Source organism: Cnephaeus nilssonii, assembly GCF_951640355.1.
Source record: "Cnephaeus nilssonii genome assembly, chromosome: 14".
Classification (NCBI taxonomy): domain Eukaryota; kingdom Metazoa; phylum Chordata; class Mammalia; order Chiroptera; family Vespertilionidae; genus Cnephaeus; species Cnephaeus nilssonii.
In genome coordinates, this window is record NC_137085.1 from 24114017 (window position 1) to 24136701 (window position 22685).

The following is a 22685-nucleotide window of genomic DNA, read 5'->3' on the forward strand; positions in this document are numbered from 1 at the left end:
GGACTCCTGGTCTAAACCAGGAAATGCTGTTGTTGACTGGGTTTGAAACTCTCAAAGTATGTTGAATCTCTTTAATTTCTTGATCAAAGATTTGCTTTAAATTCACTGTTTCAATTCTGGGAATCTAAAAAACACAGGGATCCCTAAACACCGCAGAGGCCCACATGCTAGAGAGAAGGAATTGAGGGGATTAAACGTGTAAACGATTCTTGCTTTACTATCCTTAACTCAAAATACCTGTGAACCGACACATCGAAGGGAAGCTCATTTAAAGTCACAGCCTCTTTGAACTTATCCCAGTGAACAACTGGATCTCAGATGGCTCGGGCGCCACTCCAAATTCAGAATTCCCCACCGGCTGGGAGCCCACGCCCTCCGAGGTCGCAGGGAATGTCGCCAACTGCGGACTCCTAGCCTTGGAGGGGAGAGGCCTTTCCAGGCGCGCAGGAAGCATCTACCGGGAATCTCACCACCAGTGGGCGTTTAGCGCAGCCAAGCGTCAGGCTGGTGCCAAGGCTCAGCAACAGGGAGGCGCCGGCTGAGGCGGGGAGAACTTTGCGCTCCGAGCAGAACCACCCTTTGCTGGCCAGTCGCGTCGCTCCTCGGAGGAAGCCAGCGGCGGGCAGCGACTGGGCGGAAAGAGGACGAAAGGAAGAGAGGAAGTAGCGAGGGAAGTAGAAAAATGAAGCCAGTCCTGGGGAAGCCCGCGAGGGGATGGCCCACGGTGGAGCGCGGCGGATTTGGCTTCTTTTCCGCATCCCGGCCGTGAACACCTGCTCCTGCACGACCCCGAAGAAATAAGTGCGTCTCGCCGAGGTGGAAAAGGAAGAGAAAAGAATCCAAGTGAGCTCAGCACCTCCTCGGTCACCGCTGCCCCCTAGGACTCCGGGTGCTTGTCACCCCAGCCTCCCCGCGGGGCCGGACTCAGAGCCGCCCTGCAGATGGGGCGGGCAAGGAACGGGCGCCCCAGCTGCGGGTGAGCGGCACCGGCCCGCCCGCCTGCCTGGCTCCGCGCAGGGACTGGGCGGGCAGAGGATGCGAGGCGCACGGACCCAGGAGCGGGATCTGAGACTGACGAGGGCGCGCTAGGCTGCCACTTGGATGGCCCGGGGACCGCTCCTGCTCCCGGGACGGCTTCTCCGCGCCTAGTGAGCGGTGCGCGGGACCTGGGGGCGGAGACCTTAGGCGGCGGCTGCAAGGGGGGCCAGCCGGACGCAGGAGGGGGCGCGCTTTCTCCCTGCGGGTCTCAGTAATGAGGAGACTGAGTTTGTGGTGGCTGCTGAGCAGGGTCTGTCTGCTGCTGCCGCCGCCCTGCGCACTGGTGCTGGCCGGGGTGCCCGGCTCCTCCTCGCACCCGCAGCCCTGCCAGATCCTCAAGCGCATCGGACACGCGGTGAGGGTGGGCGCGGTGCACTTGCAGCCCTGGACCACGGCCCCCCGCGCGGCCAGCCGCGCTCCGGACAGCAGCCGGGCCGGCGCCCAGCGAGATGAGCCTGAGCCCGCGACTTGGCGGCCCCCGGCGCCCTCGCCGGGCGCGCGCTGGTTGGGGAGCGCCTTGCCTGGCCGGGGGCCGCCGGGCGTCCGGAAGCCCGGGGAGGGCGCAGGGGCCAAGACCCTGTGGCCTCGGGACGCCCTCCTCTTCGCCGTGGACAACCTGAATCGCGTGGAAGGGCTCCTGCCCTACAACCTGTCTTTGGAAGTGGTGATGGCCATCGAGGCGGGCCTGGGCGATCTGCCGCTCTTGCCTTTCTCCTCCCCTAGCTCGCCGTGGAGCAGTGACCCCTTCTCCTTTCTGCAGAGCGTGTGCCACACCGTGGTGGTGCAAGGGGTCTCGGCGCTGCTGGCTTTCCCCCAGAGCCAGGGCGAGATGATGGAGCTCGATTTGGTCAGCTCGGTTCTGCACATTCCAGTGATCAGCGTCGTGCGCCACGAGTTTCCGCGGGAGAGTCAGGTGAGAGCACTCGGGCGCGTGGAGTGGAGACGGGCGCCGCTGGGGGCTGGGACCATCGCGGGGGGGTTGCTGGGGGGAGAAAGGGGGACGGGAAAGTCCTGAAGGACTTAGGGATTTTCAACTTTGATACTGTTTAAGGATTGGACCACATCGGTAGTTGGTAGATAGAAGTAAAATAAAAACATTTAAAGCAAAAATGGGGAAAAGTGCCGGACGAAGTGGAAGTCTAAGTTTAAGATCTGGGAGAGCGATCCGGGTTCTATTCTAATGACTAGCTTAAGTGGGGGGGGGGGGGGGGGGGGGGCGAGATGTGGGAAGGGCGATGGAGGATCCGTGACTGCCGGAGTTTCACTCCCTTGAGGAATTCGGAGAGCATGTGGCAGAAAGAGCAGCATCTGCTCTCTTTGACTTTAGAAGATGTGCCTGAGCCATAGGCGGTGGTGTCAGGAAGGAAGCACGTCCCTCTGAATTCCTTTGAGTAAATAAGAAATCTGTAACTAGCCCTAACCGGTTTAGCTCAGTGGATAGAGCGTCGGCCTGCGGACTCAAGGGTCCCATGTTCGATTCTGGTCAGGGGCATGTGCCTTGGTTGCAGGCACATCCCCGGTGGGGGGTGTGCAGGAGGCAGCTGATTGATGTTTCTAACTCTCTGTCCCTCTCCCTTCCTCTCTGTGAGGGATCGATAGAATATATATTTTTTTAAAAAAGAAATCTGTAACTAGTACAGAAGCAATAGATAAAGAAGGGTGGTTAATTAGTCTTGGCTATTATGTGATCGCATGAAAATGGATGGGATGAGTCATTTGGGATCATGTCTTTGTCCCTATCTTCTTCCTGTGTGATGTGGGCTCAAAGGCTGGCTGTATGCAGCTGCTCTCTTCAGCCCATTTCTGCTCCAGTTATCTAGAAATAAAGGAAGTTTCCTATGGGTTAAAAAAAATCAAATATATTTTCAATAAAAGAAGCTATTTGTAAACTTCGTTGTTGACAATAATGATGAGATAAATATTTAAGGAGGGGGCGGGGTCCTTTAAGCAATAGAAGTTGTATGCATTTTGTGCCTTATTTTTATCAAAATATCAAGGTTCATTAAGCCTTGCACAAAGTATTTATGAAACAAATAAGTAATTGGTATTGGTCCCATTGTAGAGGCTGAGAAACTAAGGAATATATATATATATATATATATATGTAAATGAGCAAGGACAGATATCAAAAGTTTGATAGAATCCATGCATAAAATATCAAGAAAGTACTAAAGATTTATTTTTCTAGAAAAAAGAATCTTACACTTTTAATCTTAGGAAAGGCGGGCACTAGTTACTTTCAGCAGTTGCCCAGAAGATTCCTATTTAATGCTGAACTAGAGAGATTTAATCTGCAGAGTGCAGGCTAATTAACTTTTATCTAAAATATTTCCGTCACCTGAATCTGAATGACTATGGGCAGCAGATGGGAAGGCATAGAAAACACAGGTGCACAATGCTGCCAATGACCCAAGTGTTACAAACATGAAATTGCATCCATAGGGTGTATCATTATTAATATATGTGCAGAATCAGATCTAATGAAATGCAAGAGTCAGCATCACTTGTTTCTCTTCATTGCTTCTTTATTACCTAATATTTCATAAGGTGCCAATATTGCTCACAGTCTCCAGACGCCTCTCCATTTGTAGATTGTTTGGCAAGAGTCTTAAATAGCAAGAATTTTTCCCAAAATTAGTGTTCCTTAGTTAGAAGGAAAATTGTCTGTGTTCCAGGATGGATCTGTGCAGTATACAGCACATTACGACAAGGGGACCAGAGCAACTGTGAGGCAGCATCTAACATCAGCAGACTTCAAAGTTTAAGACCCCTAGGGGGGAACAGAGTCCTCTACGGACAACCTCTACAAGCAGACAATAAAATAAACACTCGGCCACGCACATTGACTTCTATATTTCAATTCAGAAACTTACTTTAAATCACTGTTGTCCACTGTTATTTTCATGGCACACATCTTGAAAGGGAAAGATTATGATACTAACTCAGATCTAATTTGCCCAACTGAGGATATTTTATTTCATTTATCTTTGTGTTTTAAATTCAAACATATCTAACTCATCTCACTTTTAATATATTATTTAAATGTCACTCTATAATGTTGTATAATAAGAATGTCCAGCTCAATGCCAAGTCATTGTAATATATAATTTTAGGATATGACCATAATCTGCTTTCAGCAAAAATAATAACTAATCTTTCCCTTGCTTCTCCTCAAAAGTAGACCTTTCTCTAATATACTGATGTGATTTATTAAAATTATCTAAATATAAAAGAATGTTGAACTCGTTTTACACATTAAATAAAATTGACGTAATGTAGCCACTGTCCTCATTAGAGTCTACTGCCCAGTGACCCAAGTTATTGATGATGCCAGTGCCTGAACAAAGGATTCGACCACACAACCAATGAAATAAAATTGTGTCTCTCATTTAAACAAATCAAAATTGCTTTAGAGCAGGAGCAGCAACAGTGTTTTCTCTCTCATTAGAGCTGCTGATTTCTTTCACATAAAGCCTTTCATTACTGCATACAGTAGGTCCTCAGGTTACATCGGAGATCCGGTCCTACTGCGCAACATAACACGATTTTCCCCGTAAGTCGGAACCCACCTGCATAAGCACCTACATCACTCACATGGAGCACATACACAGCAGTAATGAAGTGAAATGATAAAAAAAAAAAAAGATAACAATTCCTGACCTTTACTTGTGGTAAATAAATAACAAAAAACATAAAGTACATATGTACATATGTCGAAATGACGGAACTTTTTTTTTTATAAATAAATGGGAGATGGTGACATAACCATGAAATGACATACGTCAAGTCCGACGTAACCCAAGGACTGTCTGTAATGGCTTTTATGGTACCTACCACAACTTCTGAATGGAAGGAGAAACCACTGAAAGGATCCAATCTCTAAGAAAAGCATAGCAATTTTATTTCAACATACTGTTTATTCAAAACATGAACAGATTATCAGCTTGGAAGGAATCAACTTCCTTCAAGCAGGAAATCCATTGAAAAATAAGATAGTTAACTACCCACTTTTGGAAACCGTATGTATACAACATAATAAAAGCTTAAAGCAACATTATATGCAGGATAGGGTCAAAGCACGTGTCCATAAAAAATAAAATCTGACTTGACTACCACACTCAAATCTCTACTTGAAGCTAACTTATTTTATTTAGATGATCACTTCTTAGTTCTATGACCTTCAAATGATGATGTTGCATATGGATCCAGTTACATTTACATATAAGTCACATTAAGTTTCTATAGTTATTCTTTCTCTTCCCTCCCCATAGTATTGTTTCTTATAGGGGTTTTGTATAGTTTCTCCAAAGTTAGGTTAACACTCCTTAAAATTTACTGGCTAAGGTAGTGCCAGATACACATTTCTTTCTAAAACATATATCTCATGGCAATTCCATATTGGTTCCATTAGGCAAAGTTAATGGAGTAATATACGTAATTGGGTTGGATCTAAACACATGCAATTAAAAAGTGACTACACTATAATTTTCAACTCTTGTTGGGTGTACCATCCACAATTTGTATGTCTCATTGAGCCATATATACGAACTAATTAATATATGTTTATTCCCTTAGAAATATAAGTGCTTTAGATGATCCATTTTCTTTGACAATACAAAGCTAAGTACTGCAGACTTTTTATTGGAATTTGGCTAGCACAGCACCACTTTTGTACAGTACAGGGGACAGAACAATGATACCACTATATAACTTAGGTACCTCATGAGGGGATAAGTAAAGGACATTTATTTTTAAAACATCTGCTCTCAACTGTGTTGGCTTTCCTTGACTTGCTCCAGCTAAGCACTGCTCTCTCTCTCTCTGGAGGAAATGTATTTTTCTACATTTCATGATGAATGGCTGATAGCAGCACCTAATTATTGCTGACTTGAAGATAAACGATTTCAAATTAAATGTCAAGTGATGCAAAACTTTTCTTAGCAGTGATCTTTTACAGGTTCCTCTTGAAGAACTGAGACCTGGGATTAATTTGGAAATTTTTATTGTTAATTTGGGAATTTTTCTTCATAACATTAATTTATTTTTCTAGATAAATAGAAAAGAGGAGACTAGCAAACACTATTCATTAGGCAATTAGTCTGTCTCACCCACTTTTCTTTGTGCCTGCCACAATGTATTCATAAAGAGTATTTGATCTTGATCTTGTTTGACTCTTACATCTTGGAGTTAACTTATGATTGAATCAGCTGAGCTAAGTATCTGAATCATCTGAAAACCAATTTCGGTGTCTAATTCCTTAATGTTTTCTCTTCTGCTGTTGCAGAAAGCACCATGGATTTTGTGCCATAAGGTTTTATTTCATGAATACCCCTAATCAGATTCTAATCATGTTGGTTAAAAGGACTCTCAGTCTACCTCTACCTCTTACTCTCCAGTTAATCTTGGGCCGGTGTCTCTGTCTCTGAGCATCTATGCTTACCTGTCAAAAGAAGGTACCTTACCATCAGGCAGAGTTGTTTTGTGAATCAAATGATGAAGTGAAGTACTGTGGAAAATGTATAATGTTAGCTAAATACCTAGTAGAGAGGTTGGTTATGATCTGATAAGTATCATCCAAGTCATAATCTCCACTAATTCTCCATTGGTAGTTAGTAATCAAAATGGGATGTGATTTCACATATCTTCATCATCCACCTTATTCTCTACCCACTTCCTCATTTTTTTTTCTTTAAAAAATAAAAAAGGGTAGCCCTGGCTAGTGTGGCTCAGTTAGTTGGGCATTGTCTCCATGGTTTGATTCCTGGTCAAGGCACATGCCTACATTGCAGGCTCAGTCCCTGGTGGAGGGGAGGGGCATGTGGGAGGCAACCAATCAATGTTTCCTTTTCACATATGTTTCTCTTTCCCTGTCCTTTCCTCTGTCTAAAAATCAATGAAATTATTTTTTTAAAGTAAGTGGATTCACACGCAAACACCCCCAAAATAAAGGAAAACAAAACAACAACAACAAAAAAGAACTGGGTTCCTAAGTATGTTGCATATTTACCTAGGAATAGAAGACATGCCATAGGTACTGTTCTGTACCAGTGGCAACATTTTACCTATGATACCTCTAACACAGTTTCTAGAGCCTTAGGTATTGCCGTAGAAGCTTCAATGTGATGCCCAAGATTTTTCAGAAACGTTGGTCTGTTAATGGTCATAAGTTTCTACCGTAGACACACTTATAGTAGATCGTTCATGAGATTATAGCCACATAGTCTTAACTTCTCTCTCTACCCCCAGGCCGCCTACTATACCACTAAGCACACTGTTTGGCCCATCTGACATTATTTTCACAGCATGTCTTTCTTAATGAAGAAAGCAGTGAGTTGGTTCACATTAGCACAGGCTCCTTATCTCAGTATGGAGAAATAACAGTTTGCAAAGCAGCTACATTGAGTATCATTGCCATGGGGCTTCTTATAGCAAGGTATTATTCATCTTAGTGACACAACTGAATGTAGACATGGGAATCTCATTGCCTTTCCTCCTGACCACACTAGCTACTCCCATTGACATACACAGAAGTGTAGAGGAACTATACAGCACGAGAAATGTGATGCCAACTCCATAAAACTAGGCAAGAACACACAATGCTCTATAAAACTCAGCCTCTGCTGAGTTTTATAGAGCATTTTGAGAGATATATGAATAAGAAACTAATGAAAATCTTTAAACCACTCATTTGTCTTTCTTAGGTCTTTCTTTTATGGGATGGGGAAAAGTAAGCAAGGAATAAGCCAGTTGTCTACCACCTCCCACCTCTTCTTCTTCCCTCAACCTAACACCCCAGCCAGATGTTCAGATTTCATTCTGAAGGTGTAAGATTCAGACAGTTTCAAGGGAGACTGTGTTTGATCTTATGCATTGAGGGAGCAGGTACTGACCTGGGCTGGTAGTTAACCCTGACACTGAAAGCCTAGTATCTGGTTGGCCAGGATAGTCTACTGATGGAAATGAGCCTTCAATGGTTCAAGTGGTAAAGAATTTAGCAGATGACTTTTTTTTTAATCGGGCTGAAATATGCCTCATTATTACTCATGTGAGATATAGATGCAGGAAAAAATCAATTATATATATTTGTGTAACATTTATGCTTTCTTTTTAAGGCTTCTTCACAAATGTGCTCCTATAATCCTCCTAGCAGTCCTATGAGGCAGATAACAATGTATAGACAACATAACATATAGAGCACTAGAAAGCTATGCATTGTCAACAAGGAGAAAATGAATAGCTCCTTTTGAATTTAGTGTATTTGTCAGCCTAAAATCCAAAAACAGACTGGATCCATCACTGCTTTTGAGTTATCCTGGGGGGAAAAAAGGATAAACAAGAGAGATCCACTTCCAGGTTTGATTGTTAAAAGAAATTTCACACTAAATAACCAATAAAGTGAATTGAATTAAATGAATGATGATATATCTTTACAATGGAATACTATTTATTCAAAATAAAAATATATTTATTGACAGAAAGATAGAAAACATTTATGTAAAAGATGACATTACTTCTGTAAAATATAGCACTGGGAAAAAGTAGATTTACAGTTGTATTATTTTTCCATACCAACTATAAACCTACTTTTGCCCCACCCCATATAAAGTGTAGAATTTTATTTATAAAAGTATTAACAGTGATTGTAACTAGATGGTAGAAACCCACATGCTTTTCCTATCCATACTTCTATTTTTCTAAAAATAAGTACGTATTACCTACACAATGAAAAACAATAAGAGTAAAAAGATAAGTTACCTTCACATTTCCTTACCAGGATGTTTAATACTTCAATATGAAAATATAGATTTCAAGAAAAAATAAATTGTAGAGTATTTTTCTAGAGTTTAAGTTTATCAAAGTCCTTTCATACACATTTTTATTTACCCCCATTTATACTCACAATTACTTTATGAGGTAAGCAGGACAAATAGTATTACTATCCTTATTTTGCAAATGAGACAATTGTAGCATATTAATGGAAGAAATAGAAGGAAGAGAATAGGTTTTTGAGAAGCCCAGATCTATGTTTGAACCTTAACTTTACAACTTTCTAGACATTCTTACCTAGGGAAGCATGCCTGATATCCTTGCCTCAATTTCATGGTGCATCAAATGTGAATATCTTATAACGTTAAGGTGAGAACAACATCATGTATGCAGAGTTCTAAGCAAAGCATCCAGAGCATTGTGTGTTCTTATTATGAGAATGATCATTCTTTTAGCACAAAGTGTAGATCTGTTGATATGGCATTAATAAAAACTTAAATAATTAGGATAAGAACTCAAGTATTCTAGATTGCTTTCCAGAGTACTTTTATATGTATGTTCAGTATGAATGTGATACTTAGGCTTAGCAGACCCAGTTCCAGTGAGCCCACCCAAAGAAAAAATGAAAAAAACCTGCTGTTTTGAAACCCCACTGATGTTACAGTTCTAATCCAGTGAAGGTTAGGTGTGTGAAAAGTTAGCGATGAAGTGACTTGCGAGGTAGCGTTTCAACTGGTTGCTCCTTTGTATGGGTTCTGAATGATTAGGTCTCCGGAGCAGTCACAGGAGAGATTTAAGAATAATGTTCTATTCCTACTAGCTAGGATTAGTGAGCAATTCACAAGTCTTGTCTTATCTCCTACCCTAATTTCTCATAGGAGCTTCCCAGGACCTAAACTTAAGGAACAGCCTGACTTCATTAATGGAAACAACAGCCTCATCCTATATAATAAAAGGCTAATATGCAAATTGACCAAACGGTGGAATGACCAGTCGCTATGACATGCACTGACCATCAGGGGGCAGACGCTCAACACAGGAGCTGCCCCTGGTGGTCAGTGTGCTTCCACAGGGGGAACGCCGCTTAGCCAGAAGCTGTGAGCTGGGCTCATGGCTGGCGAGCACAGTGGCAATGGCGGGAGCCTCTCCTGCCTCTGCAGCAGCGCTAATGATGTCTGACTGCCGGCTTAGGCCCGCTCCCCATGGAGAGTGGGCCTAAGCTGTCAGTCGGGAGCGGGCCTAAGCTGGCAGTTGGACATCCCCGAGGGCTCCTGAACTGTGAAAAGGTGCAGGCTGGGCTGAAGGGCTCCCCCCACCCAAGTGCATGAATTTCGTGCACTGGGCCTCTAGTTTCATTAATAAAAGCATTAATATCTAGTCCCCAGGTGCTGGGCTCTTCTGGAAAATATTGAGTTGGAGCACATGGCTTGGGCTTCAAGTTTCTGCAGCATTTTTAATTCTAATTGTTGATAGCTGCCATCTTATACTCAGGCAAATAAAAGGAGGAAGTGGCAAGAAAGAAAAATGGTGGTGGACCAGAGATATGGGTTCTGGAAGGACAGGAGCTGGCTTGCTTTGCTGTGGGAGTGTGGACAGTGGTCTCCCATTGAGCTCTATGTCCGAATCCCCAGAACCTGTGAATATGTTACCTTCTGTGGTAAAGGGGACTTTGCAGCTGTGATTACATTAAACATTGTGAAATAGGGAGGTTATCTTGGAACATCCTGGTAGACCTAATGTAATTACATGAAAATGATGCAGGAAGAGTCTGAGGCGAAGTCACTGTGATGATGTAATGATGAAAATGGAGATGGGGTGATGCATATTGAAGGTGGAAGAAGGGGCCCTCGCCAAGGCATACAGGCAGCTGCTAGAAGTGAGAAGACAGGGAAATGAATTCTTTCCTCAGAGGCTCCATAAAGAATGCAGCCCTGCCAACACCTTGACTTTAGCCCAGTAAGACTGAGTTCAGACTTATGACCTCCAGTCATTAGTAACAAGAGAATAAATTTGTGTTAAGTCACTAATTTGTGGTACTTTGTTATAGCCGCAGTAAAAACTCATGTACTCTGTGACACAGACTTATGCCTAGAGGAGGTGGAAAAGAGACAGAGGGCCACCTGGCCCAGCTTACCCTGGGGAGGCAGAGTCTCGTTCAACTCGCATGTTTTGCAGCAGGACAAAGAAAAAAATTAAGAGAGGTGAAATTTGGGTCTTTTAAGATACAATGACCCCACTTACTTGTAACCATGACCCAGTGGATGTTGTAGGCTTCTTAGGGGAGAAAGGGGTTCTTAGAAAGGGCAGAATCTAACTTGACATGGATCAAAGGTTCAGAAGTTTCCCCCTTTACATTCAGACCTTATTTGTACTAATGTAACGGACTTGTGGCATAGGTTAGCTCATGGTTTAAGGGACAGTAGCCTTCTGATATACTAAGGCTTATAGAAAATTGATAACCATAAAGCAGACTCTGTTTTATTGAATGCCAAATATATCAAAACTGTTTGATACATGCAATTTTGAGAGACTTGTTAAGTGCATATTGCTTTTATGATGACAAAAGTAATGTATATGCACTACTACCCTATGGCATCCACAGATCACCTTGGGTAACATTTTGATGCCTTTAATCTCTGAAGGCTATAATGTTTTTATTTTTATTTTTATTCTGCTATAATGTTTTTAAAAAATTAGAATTTTTTGGGCATGGCATCAAAGAATAAAAAAAATTGTTTTAGAAAACTCAGAGTTAGTGTGGAATTTTGAAGCTTGGGCACTTTGAGTTGGTCTTTCTATGTTAAAGGGTGGGATTTTCCTTTGTATTTGCAATCTAGCTTTATATTGCCATCACTCTGCCAAGTGGCTGAGTGCACAGTTCCAAACACAGACAGCTCTGTCCGATGTTCCAGTAGCGTTCTTAGAAATGGGTTGCCACCTCTCTCCTCTCCGTTAGGGGTGGTTATAAGCTGAACTTTCAGGGTCAAGCACTGTGATGGCTGCACAAGCTGCATATAACCTATTTATTTTATTTTGTATTGAAAACCTCAACTCGAAGTCAAAAGTTATTTATATTCTCTAGGTCAAAAATTAAAAATATATATATATTGCCATAAACAAAGTTAGATGCTCAGCATGTCTTTATCTAATAGAATTGCAATCTGGCTCAGTTATGGAATTTATTTGTTTAGTCCCAAACAGAGGTACTTAAACAGGAATTTCATTAAACAAAGAATTTGCTTCTCTGTGTGGTGAATTTAATAGGTACAGACCGAGAGCTGTTATTATGTTGGTGCTGTATGCAGAATTAATTTGAGTCACATCACACATTGTGTTATACACATAAGGAACTGCTTCAGTGTACACCTGATAATGAATGATAAATCTATACCTGAGTGAATCCAGTGTGCCTTCGCCTGGTCGCAGGCACAGAGAGCCACCTAGTGGTACCTGAAATATAACTTTAAGTTCAAGCATCTTATGAATCCAACCTTACAAGACAGGCAAAGGCCTCCAAGCAACTTTTAGTCCTTTTCCTAGACTTTTGACAGTGGGAAAATCTAGGTTAATAAGTGTATGCCTAGAGAGACTGGGAGAAAATTGAGAGTGACTCTTACTAACTTTAGAAATGTAGTGTGGTTAATATTTTAGTAGCTGTATTTACGATTATTTGGCTCTTTGTGCAGTGTGAAAAGATGCTGCCATTTTATTGTGTTAAGTATAGCATGTATTCCTTCATTTCCAAATTTTATGTTCTAGATAGATAATTCTGAAAATTTATAAAATGACAAAGAATAAAATAAAAGTTACCTGTAAACCCACAACCCCAAAGATCTAGACATGTATGAGTTATAAAATTGTGAGCATGCTATGAGCTTTCTTACATATCCATATATTATAAATATCTTCTATGTTATTAATATTTTTCCATTATTTTTAATGGCCAGATAATTTGCCTTTGAATGGATTGTTTTGTGATTTTCTTAATCCCTGTTGTTTGAATTCAGGTTTTTCCCATCACAAAATCAATAACACTGCTTCTGGTGGGACTTTGCCAGCTTTATTCTACCTTATTATTCTTGTAGTTTTGGGAGCACTCGCTACTTGAATTCTATGACACCATCATGATTTTTTCTGTATTTTTGGCTCTTCCATTGTTTTTTTACTGATTGTGCTTCTTTCTTTGAACCCTTGTAGCAATAACCATAGTGCTGTGCTGTCCAATATGACTGTGCTAGCCCTCTATGAATACTTAGGTTTAAATTATTTAAAATTATATCAAATTTAACAGTCAGTTTTTCAAGCAGTCTACCCCAATTTCAAGTGCTCAATGGCCACATGTGGGTAGTGATTACTATGTCTGATAATACAGATATGCAACATTTTCCATCTTCACAGAAAGTTCTGTTGGGAAGTTCTATTGCTATTTAAGGGCATGGAGTTGCAAGGGACAGAAACTCCATTGAGCTCAAAAACAAAGTGTTTGTGATGAAAAACTACAAGAAAATGAAAAGGAGCGGAATTGCAAGTAGTGATGGGCTATACTACTGTAGTAGTTAGGGCAACTACTCTCTTTTTCTAACTTTATAACTCTAATCAAGGCATCTAACTATGGTCCCTATTTCTCTTAGTTTACATTCTCCAGACATCTGTTGGCTCAACCCACATAGATTTGTTACTTCTGCACCCCCAGGGTATATGTCCTTCCTTAATCCAATCAGCACTGGCCATATTCCTGGATTAAGTGCTCAATATAAACCTTAGAGCATTAAGTAAAATATCAAAGCCACTATTCTCAAAAAACTTACATTCTGGTGGGGAAGACATATGAAAAGACATACAAACAAATACATAATATGGTATTACTAAGTAGAGGCAAGTGTACTAGGGAAAAATAAAGCAGGGTAAAGGGTTAAAAGAATGACTATGGTTAGTCAATAAGGATTGTCTAATGAGATGATGTTTGAGTAAAGAAGGAAGAAAGGAATGAACCATGCAAATTTTTGAAGGAAGAGCATTACAAGCAAAGAGAATAAAAGTGCAGAGGCCCAGAGGTAGGAATAAGCATAGCAATAAGTATTTATTGAATACCTAAATATCCTTAGCACTATTTGTTAGAGATTTGTTAGTGGGCACAATCTCATAGAAGGAAATGTCACTAGTAAGGCAATAGCATGACCTCGTGTACGCACATATGGACAGTTTTCAAGGTTTAGATTCCTGAATTTCTCTGTGGCAACATCAGAAATTTCTAACTGAGATTATCCTACATAATAAAAGGCTAATATACAAATTGACAAAATGGTGGAACGACTCGTCGCTATGACGCACACTGACCACCAGGGGGCAGAAGCTCAATGCAGGAGCTGCCCCCTGGTGGTCAGTGTGCTCCCACAGGGGGAGCGCCGCTCAGCCAGAAGCCAGCCTCACAGCTGGTGAGCGCAGCGGTGGTGATGGGAGCCTCTCCTGCCTCCGTGGCAGTCGGACATCCTCCAAGGGCTCCTGGACCACGAGAGGGTGCAGGCCGGGCTCAGGGGACACACACACACACACACACACACACACAAAGTGCACAAATGTCATGCACTGGGCCTCCAGTTGATATAATAAGGCTATTCTTGAATAGACTTTATATCTCTAGATTTTCTTTTCCAAACCACTCTGCACACTGCTGCTAGATAAATCTTCCTAAAGCAGAGCTATTTTCATTTTTTTCATTCATTCAACAAGCACATGTCAAGTATATAAAACACTGAGCTTCATGCTACCCTCTTGCTCAACATGCATTTTATTTTACTATGACAATGATAATCTTTTTTTTCATACCCCAACATTCCTGAGGGGTTAACACACACACCTTAACATCAGTGATTCACTACAAGAGTAATTTGCGCAATTGGAACAGAATTCACCACCCTTAAGAGAATGTATCCATTCTCCAGGTTTATTGAGTATAGTTCAAAAAAGCATTCTATCCCAGTTCAAGATTCTGACATGCCTCCCCTGGAGCCAGAGAAACACAGGCTACTAATCATCAGCAAACTTACAGAACATGCTCCTCAAGGCCTTCCTCAAGTATGTGCAAATAACTCTTTCCAATTTGTGACACTCTGTTGAGAAATAGGTACCCAAAAAGCGTAAGGTCTCTAGAAACAGAAATGTGCGTGTGATATTTTTATTGATAAATGTAAATCATTATATTAAAAAGCATTTCTCTGTTATGTATCCCTCTAGAAAGACAGATGTACACCCAAGCTGTAACGATCTGCAGATGAATTAAGCTCCAACTCAGAATTGATTTTTCCATTGAAACAATGTTATCTGTGGCTATTTAGACTTCGGGCCAGGCCGAAAAGCCTGTTTGACCCATAATATAGCAGAACTATGGCGTTAATAGTTCTGTGGACACTAAACAATGTCTGTAACAGATTCTTTCTGTTTGAGACCAAGGGGATGTGGAGTGAGGAGGAAAACCAGAAGACTGGCTTCAAGGTATAGCTCCAGACTCGTCTGTATAGCCTTGGGAAACCTCCCCGAGCCTCCGTTTCCTCTATAATAAATTACAACTAGTTACAAAATGGGTACTCAATGAGTACCTACTCTACTATTTTAAAGAATTGATATGAGTCTCAGTGACTTAATAAACATAAAAACACTGTTAATTTAAATTTGAAAAACAGATGAGAAGTATCATTATTGAAACATCTTTTTCTTCAGGAAAATACTCCTAGCTTCAATTTCGGAAGCCAGGACCTATCTTCCTCAGAACCGATTTGGCAGTAGGAACCCTTGTTCCACCTCCTGCATTGAACCAGGGGGGTCGCTCTGTCTCTCCTAAACGGTCAGCAGTAGCTGGAAAGGGAGGCCAGGGGAGCAGGGTTTCCCACTTCCAGACAGGCACTCAGTGCCCCCACAGTCAGCTGCCTATCTTAGGAGGAGGGAGGAAGTTTGAGGAGCTGACAGGGTAGGACAGTGGTCGGCAAACTGCGGTTCGCGAGCCACATGCGGCTCTTTGGCCCCTTGAGTTTTTAGCAAAGGCCAGCTTAGGAGTACCCTAATTAAGTTAATAACAATGCACCTACCTATATAGTTTAAGTTTAAAAAATTTGGCTCTCAAAAGAAATTTCAATCGTTGTACTGTTGATATTTGTCTCTGTTGACTAATGAGTTTGCCGACCATTGGGGTAGGAGGACCACAGCAAGGACAGATTAAAATGAGACAGACACTTTGGAAACCAGATATTAAAGCGAAGATTGCCTGCTTCTGTCCATAAAATAGGCTAGTTAAGATTTTTGAGGTTGTTTCTAAATAATGCCTTACACTGGGTTACTGGCAAATAATTAAATCCCATTCTAACCTTCATTCCAAGTCTGCCTTTTAATGCTTGCTGCACAGCGCCCAGGTAAAGATCTTTGTACATCCATTCCATCAAGATTTAGCAGGAGCCTAGACCAGGAGAAAGTTGAGGATTTCCTTGAGCACTGGGAAAGACCAGGAATACACCGACAGCATTAACCGTGGCCTTAGGGTCTCTGCCGCAGTGTTCAGTGACCTCCTCACTGCCTGCCTCCATTCTTGACTCTCCATGATGTTCTCCAAGCTGCTATCAGACAGACAACTAGTCCACTAGCCTGCTTCCACCCTTTCACTACTCCCTAAGGACAATAGCATCGCTCTCCAGACTTTACGCATTTATGTGCTGCCTTCATAATTATTGCTGTATCTCTGCATCATCTACTGCTATTATTGTTTTTCCTTGGCTTACTGTTTTACTTAAATAAATTTATTTTTTAAAAATCTTTCCACCCAGCCGGCATGGCTCAGTGGTTGAGCATCGACCTATGAACCAGGAGGTCGTGGTTCGATTCCTGGTCAAGGCACATGCTCAGGTTGCAGACTCGATCCCCGGTGAGGGGCATGTGGGAGGCAGCCGATCAATGATTCTCTCTCATCATTGATGTTTCTCTCTCTTTCTCCCTCTCCCTTCCTCTCTGAAATCAATAAAAATACATATTTTTTAAAAATCTTTCCATCATGACATTAATGAAAAACCCTTGCCACAAAGAAAAGTAAACTATAAAAATAAGTACACAATGAGATCAAAACAATCTTAGCTAGGTACTCCTTGCCTGAGCCTGTTTTTAAGTGGGAAAATTTCCAGGTGTTAAAGAAGTATTAATCACATACTGATACCAAAACTGAGGTTTTTTTTCTTGATTTAACAGGAGGATTAAATGCTAATTGAAAAGGGATTAAATTTCTCACTTTGTGATTCAGTGTTATTTAATGTCAGGTCCCTGAACAACCTAAATTCTCCCACGAACTACCATAGGATGAATTTAAGCAGCAACCAGACCTTTCATTACCTGAGCCTTGCTTGACTCTCATTTCTTCTAGATACTAACCCTTACCCTTTGTCCTCTGTGCTCAGCAATGCCTGAAGGTAAATGCTGTTCTTACTGCTTAGAATGCCCTTTGCCCTGTGTCCGCCTGAAACTCCCATTCAACATTCAGACCTTTGCTCAAATATCATCTGTGCACGGTTCAGTGCCCACCCTCTCCCCAACACTTCCCCATGACTTTCCTACCTGTACTTTTCTCTTTTCTAGGTCTGTGGCACAGCCGTGTCATTATTTGTTAACATGTGACTCCTCCACTAAACTGAACCCTAAGCTCCTAGCACAGTGCATGGCTCATAATTCATGCTTAGTTACTGTTGATTAAACTCAATTAATCGTCTATTTCCAGCTCTTCCATTGTAACAGAACTCAGTAACATCTGTGCAAACCAGCATCTGTCAAGGTGGGCTGATGTGAACCTAAGGAAGTAGACTGCCTTAAGGAAAAGTATCCCCTTGCACTGTGGTGGACTGAGTTCATGACCACTCAGGATTTACTATGTCAAGTAGAACAAAGCTGGAAGAGAAAGGCCTTGAGGACATTGATTTTGCAAGAAATAGAAAACCTGCTTCTACTACCCTATTGAACTTTTCATGCATCCTTCATTGTCCCTCAATTGGTTTTCCATTTCCTGTAGACTGCAAGTGACAGAAGTGACATTGTTCTCATGTCTTTGAGTCACAGCTTTCCCTAATTCTCATCCCCATCCCCTCCTTCAGCCAATTTCGCTATATTTTGAAGCCAAAGATTCTTGACATGTAAAATTAAAGAAAGTAAGAGTTGGTGGAATGTAGTTACTGGAAATAATCATCCATGAAAAAGAGAAAAAAACCTAGAATTGTATTTTATCATGTCACTTCTCGTCAAACAACATATCAGGAAATGAGACAAGAGTTCAGACTGCTAAGAATACCCTGTTCTGTTCCTAGCTTCCCATTGTATTCACTGCCTTTCCTTCATCAAGGACAATTCCTTAGGCCTTCAGCCCCAGAGGGCTGGCCCCCTGTGTATTAGCCACACCCAGAAAACTTTTCAAAACATAGATTCCCAGACTTACCAAATCAGAACCCCTGGGGCTGGAGCATAGAAATCTATTTAAAAACAAACAACTCCACAGGTGATTGTGTTCCCAGGTAGCTCTGAGTGTATTTTGGGACCACATTATCCTAAGAGTCTCCCCTAATGTGATTTTTTATTGGACCAGGAATCACCTGAAACAAAATTACATTAGGTAATTTTTTAAAGTGTAGATTTTTTGCCTCACTGAGTTCTACTAAATGATGTACTATGGCCTAATATATACATTTTAAAAACACCTCCCCAGGGGATTTATATAAGCACCGAACAGTTTGAGAATCAATGACCTGGGGCAGAGGTCTCAGACTCAAATGCCTCATAGGGGAACAAGAAGGTAATGGAAATGTGAAAAACAGTCCCAAATAATACAGTAGGGAGTAATATAATACAGTGGGGAGTAATAAAAACTGTAGGTAATTGAAGAGCCCTGACCTTTCTAAAGGAGGCAGCCAGCCACCCCTTTGCTGCAAACTGCTGTTAACTCATGGGGATGTAATTTTTCAAAGGAAGCCAGACTATAGATTTTTTTTTAATATAAACAGGTCCTTAAATGTTGACAACTCACTTTTTTGCAGCTTTATTAAATTATAATAGACTAGAGGCCTGGTGCACAAATTCATGCACCAGTGGGGTCCCTTGGCCTGGCCTGTTGGATGAGGCTGAAACCAGCTCTCTGACATCCCCCAAGGGGTCCCAGATTGCCAGGCCGAGGGACCCCCACTGGTGCACTATCAGGGTCGGAGAGGGATGCGGGAGGGCTCCGGGGCGTGTCCGGCCCATCTTGCTCAGTCCCGATCGGCCATACCCCAGCAGCAATCTAACCTACTGGTCGGAGCATCTGCCTTCTGGTGGTCAGTGTACATCATAGCAAGTAGTTGAGCAGACTTAGCATATCATTAGCATATTACATTTTGATTGGTTGAACAGCCGACTGGACACTTAGCATATTAGGCTTTATTATATAAACTGATATTTAAAGTATACACAAGATGATTTGATATATGTGTACAGTTTACCTTTAAGTAACATGGGGGTTAGAGGTACCAACACCCTCATGCAGTCGAAAGTTTTGCATATACCTTTTGACTCCCCAAAACTTAACTACTGATAGCCTGCTTGTTAACTAGAGCCTTATTGATAACATAAATAGTTAATAACACATATTTTCTGTTATATGTCCTATATACTGTATTCTTACAATAAAGTAAGCTAGAGAATATAAAATATTACTAAGAAAATCCTAAGAAAGAGAAGATACATTTACAGTATTTATTTAAAAATTTACATAGAAGTGGACCCACACAGTTCAAACCTATACATTTTGAAAGGATCCCCCCACATCAAGTTAATTGAGTAAATCACATTTTTGAAACTAATCTGCAGGCGCCTGGCCGGAGGGCTGGGTTGAGCATCATACTATGCACTGAAAGGTTGCAGGTTTGATTCCCAGTCAGGGTGCATACCTGGGTTGAGGGTTTGGTTCCAGATTGGAGCACATACAGAAGGCAACCAATCAGTGTTTCTCTCTCTCCCTCCCCCTTCCTCTCTCTCTAAAATCAATAAAAATATACATTTAAATAAATAAATAAAAATAATCTGCAGGCCCAGTAGGGCTGGAGGGTCACCAGTTCGACATTTTTGGATTAGGAAATGTCCATGCATTTGTTGTAGGAAAGTATTAACCGGAAGTACCTCAATGCTAAGAAATAGGAGGTGGCATAGGCCTGTAGCCATAACAGGTACAATGACTTTAAGGTGCGGCTAGAAAGAGCTAGAATAAGTACTTATTGTAAAGGAGAGATAGCCACCTAATTTGAAAGCAAGAAAACAAGATGGGAAAAAAGCACTAAAAGATAATGAATGTAATAAAATAAATTTTAGAAACCTTACTGGGACAATAGAGATGCAATAATGATAACTATATACAGTGTTTGACTTATTAAGTAGAATGGTTTATATCAAGTGGATTAGCAGCATCATGTGACATATAGTAGGTACTCAACATAAAATATATATATACAGATATATACATATATATCTGTATATATCTATATATATTGGTATAGATATAGATAGATATATAGATATATAGATATATAGATATATAGATATATAGGCTCCCTTATTTTCTCTTTTCTTAAGCCTTTGTTCCGTTACACTAAAATTCAATAGGCACTAAAAGAAAAATCAAGCTCATGGCAAAAAGCTGACAAAGTCCCTTGATACTCATGTGTGTGTGTTTCTTTAAAGACAGCTGATAATATTTCTATGAGATAATTAACAAGGTGGTGATGACAGAGTGATTGAAGTGCCTCATAAGAAATGTCATTTCAAAATACAAAAATGTCCTTGCATCTCATTATTGGCTCTCTTTCCTCTACTGTGGGTTCAGTGATTCTAAGTCCTGTGCCAAGGAAGTTGCTAAGCAAATGGTCTGGAGGGTTCTTGTGGATGATTCTGAAAAAGCTAACAATTCTCTGTTTAGGAAGGTTGGATCATCGACCTTTTTAAAAAATTGTAATTTTATATTTTAAAAACAATGTGATGGTTATGTGAAAAAAATTATTTACAGTTTTAAAGACTGATACTTTTATCACCTTCACATACACTTCAGTCCAATTTTTATCCCCTTGTATAATACATGTTTTTGTCTCTGTGAGGTTAGTGTTTTCTGTTTCACTTGCCATAATAATCCAAGGGCCTATAGCAGTTCTTTGCACATAGGAAGTCACTCAAATATCTATTCAGGGAATAAATGAATGAAGTTCTGAAATGATACATGTACAGTCAATTTTGTATTCTGCTTTGCTCACTTCTATTATGTCATGAATCTTTTATGTCTCTACAAACTTCAAACAAATCATATTTCTCTACCTGTTTTGTTCATTTTTCTTCTAATTATAAAATAAGAAAAATATGAAAGCCTAGAAGAAAAATGTCTTAATCTCACTCCAGAAACAATCACTCTTTACTTGCTGAGATATTTCTTGTAGTATTTGTTACATAAAACTTTTTCTTTAAATGTGGAGAGTTTCTATGCAGATTCTTTCATTTGATGTGACATTGCTAGTGTTTTCCTATGTTATGGGAAACCCACTGTCATCATTATTTTATTTATTGTTTTTGAGAACAATAGTTTATTGCTTTTTTGTCCAAAGCTTTGTGAATTTATAAAAAAAAAAAAAGGGGGGGGGGGGGAGCCTGACCGGTTTGGCTCAGTGGATAGAGCGTCGGCCTGCAGACTCATGGGTCCCAAGTTCGATTCCGGTCAAGGGCATGTACCTTGGTTGCGGACACATACCCAGTAGGGAGTGTTCAGGAGGCAGCTGATCGATGTTTCTCTCCCATCGATGTTTCTAATTCTCTATCCCTCTCCCTTCTTCTCTGTAAAAAATCAATAAAAAATATAAAGATGAAAAAAAAAAAAGAATCAAAGTTTAGAGACTGCTTAGTTCAGACTAAGAATGCAAGATGTGAGAACCTGGTCCACCATAGTCTATGCACTGGAGTCCGAAACAACTCCCCCAGACTTGCTTTATTGCCTTTACAGATGCTGCATCCCATTCACACCATCTCACAAGACATACTTGGGTCAGTAGTCAAAGTCACTGGAATTTACAGATGATTTTTGGTAGGGTTTTTTGGTTTTGTTATAAATGAAATTTTATAACAAAACCTCCTGCTATAAAATGAAATTTTCAGTTCATTTCTGAAAAAATTGATGGATAAATTCACTTTGTTCTGCTTCTACTTTACACGAAGCTTCATATGCAACTCAATACCTTTCACGCTGCATTTTCTTTTCTGCTATTAGTGCTTAGAGTTGCTGCTGGTTGGGCTTCTCTGCTCTGCTCTAGATTTGAGCAAGCTCCCAACACAAATGGCCTTTATCTCCTCATTTTCTCCTTTTGCAAGTTGGCCAACAAACTCAATTACAACACCAACTATTTTCTGAAATTGGCTAATTTTGTCCACAAATTCCTTCCACTCTTACTTGAGCTCTGTGGTCTTCAGGGTAACTTCTGGGTCCAGATGGGTTCAGCTCATCACAGGGCAGCCCTGCTTCTCCCAGGATGTCCTTGACCAAAGCTGTTTCCCTTTGAGCTTCCCTGCCAACCTATAGCAGCCACGTGTTGCCTGTCACCATTATTTTATTAACTGCATATTATTCCAACTTTTTGGATATACCTAGAATGTTGACATTTCAGTTCTTTTTACAGTTTTTGTCATAAAATGTTTCACAATAAATGTCTTTGTTTATAGACTCTTTGTCCACTTGTAGACTATTTCCTTAGCATATATTTCTGGAAGGTGAAAATAAATGCTAGCTGAAACCAGTTTGGCTCAGTGGGTAGAGCGTCGGTCTGCGGACTGAAAGGTCCCAGGTTCGATTCCGGTCAAGG

At 41.0% G+C, this 22685-nt stretch overlaps 1 protein-coding gene across 1 annotated transcript in view; it reads left to right on the plus strand.

Annotated features, from left to right (window-relative positions):
- The first annotated feature begins 548 nt into the window (after window positions 1-548).
- Window positions 549-22685, plus strand: part of GRIN3A (glutamate ionotropic receptor NMDA type subunit 3A) — a 145983-nt gene continuing 123846 nt past the window's right edge. Inside the window, exon 1 of the mRNA XM_079790269.1 lies at window positions 549-1951. Coding sequence (XP_079646395.1) covers window positions 1253-1951 — 699 coding nt within the window. The 5' untranslated portion in view covers window positions 549-1252. The remainder of the gene's footprint in view (window positions 1952-22685) is intronic.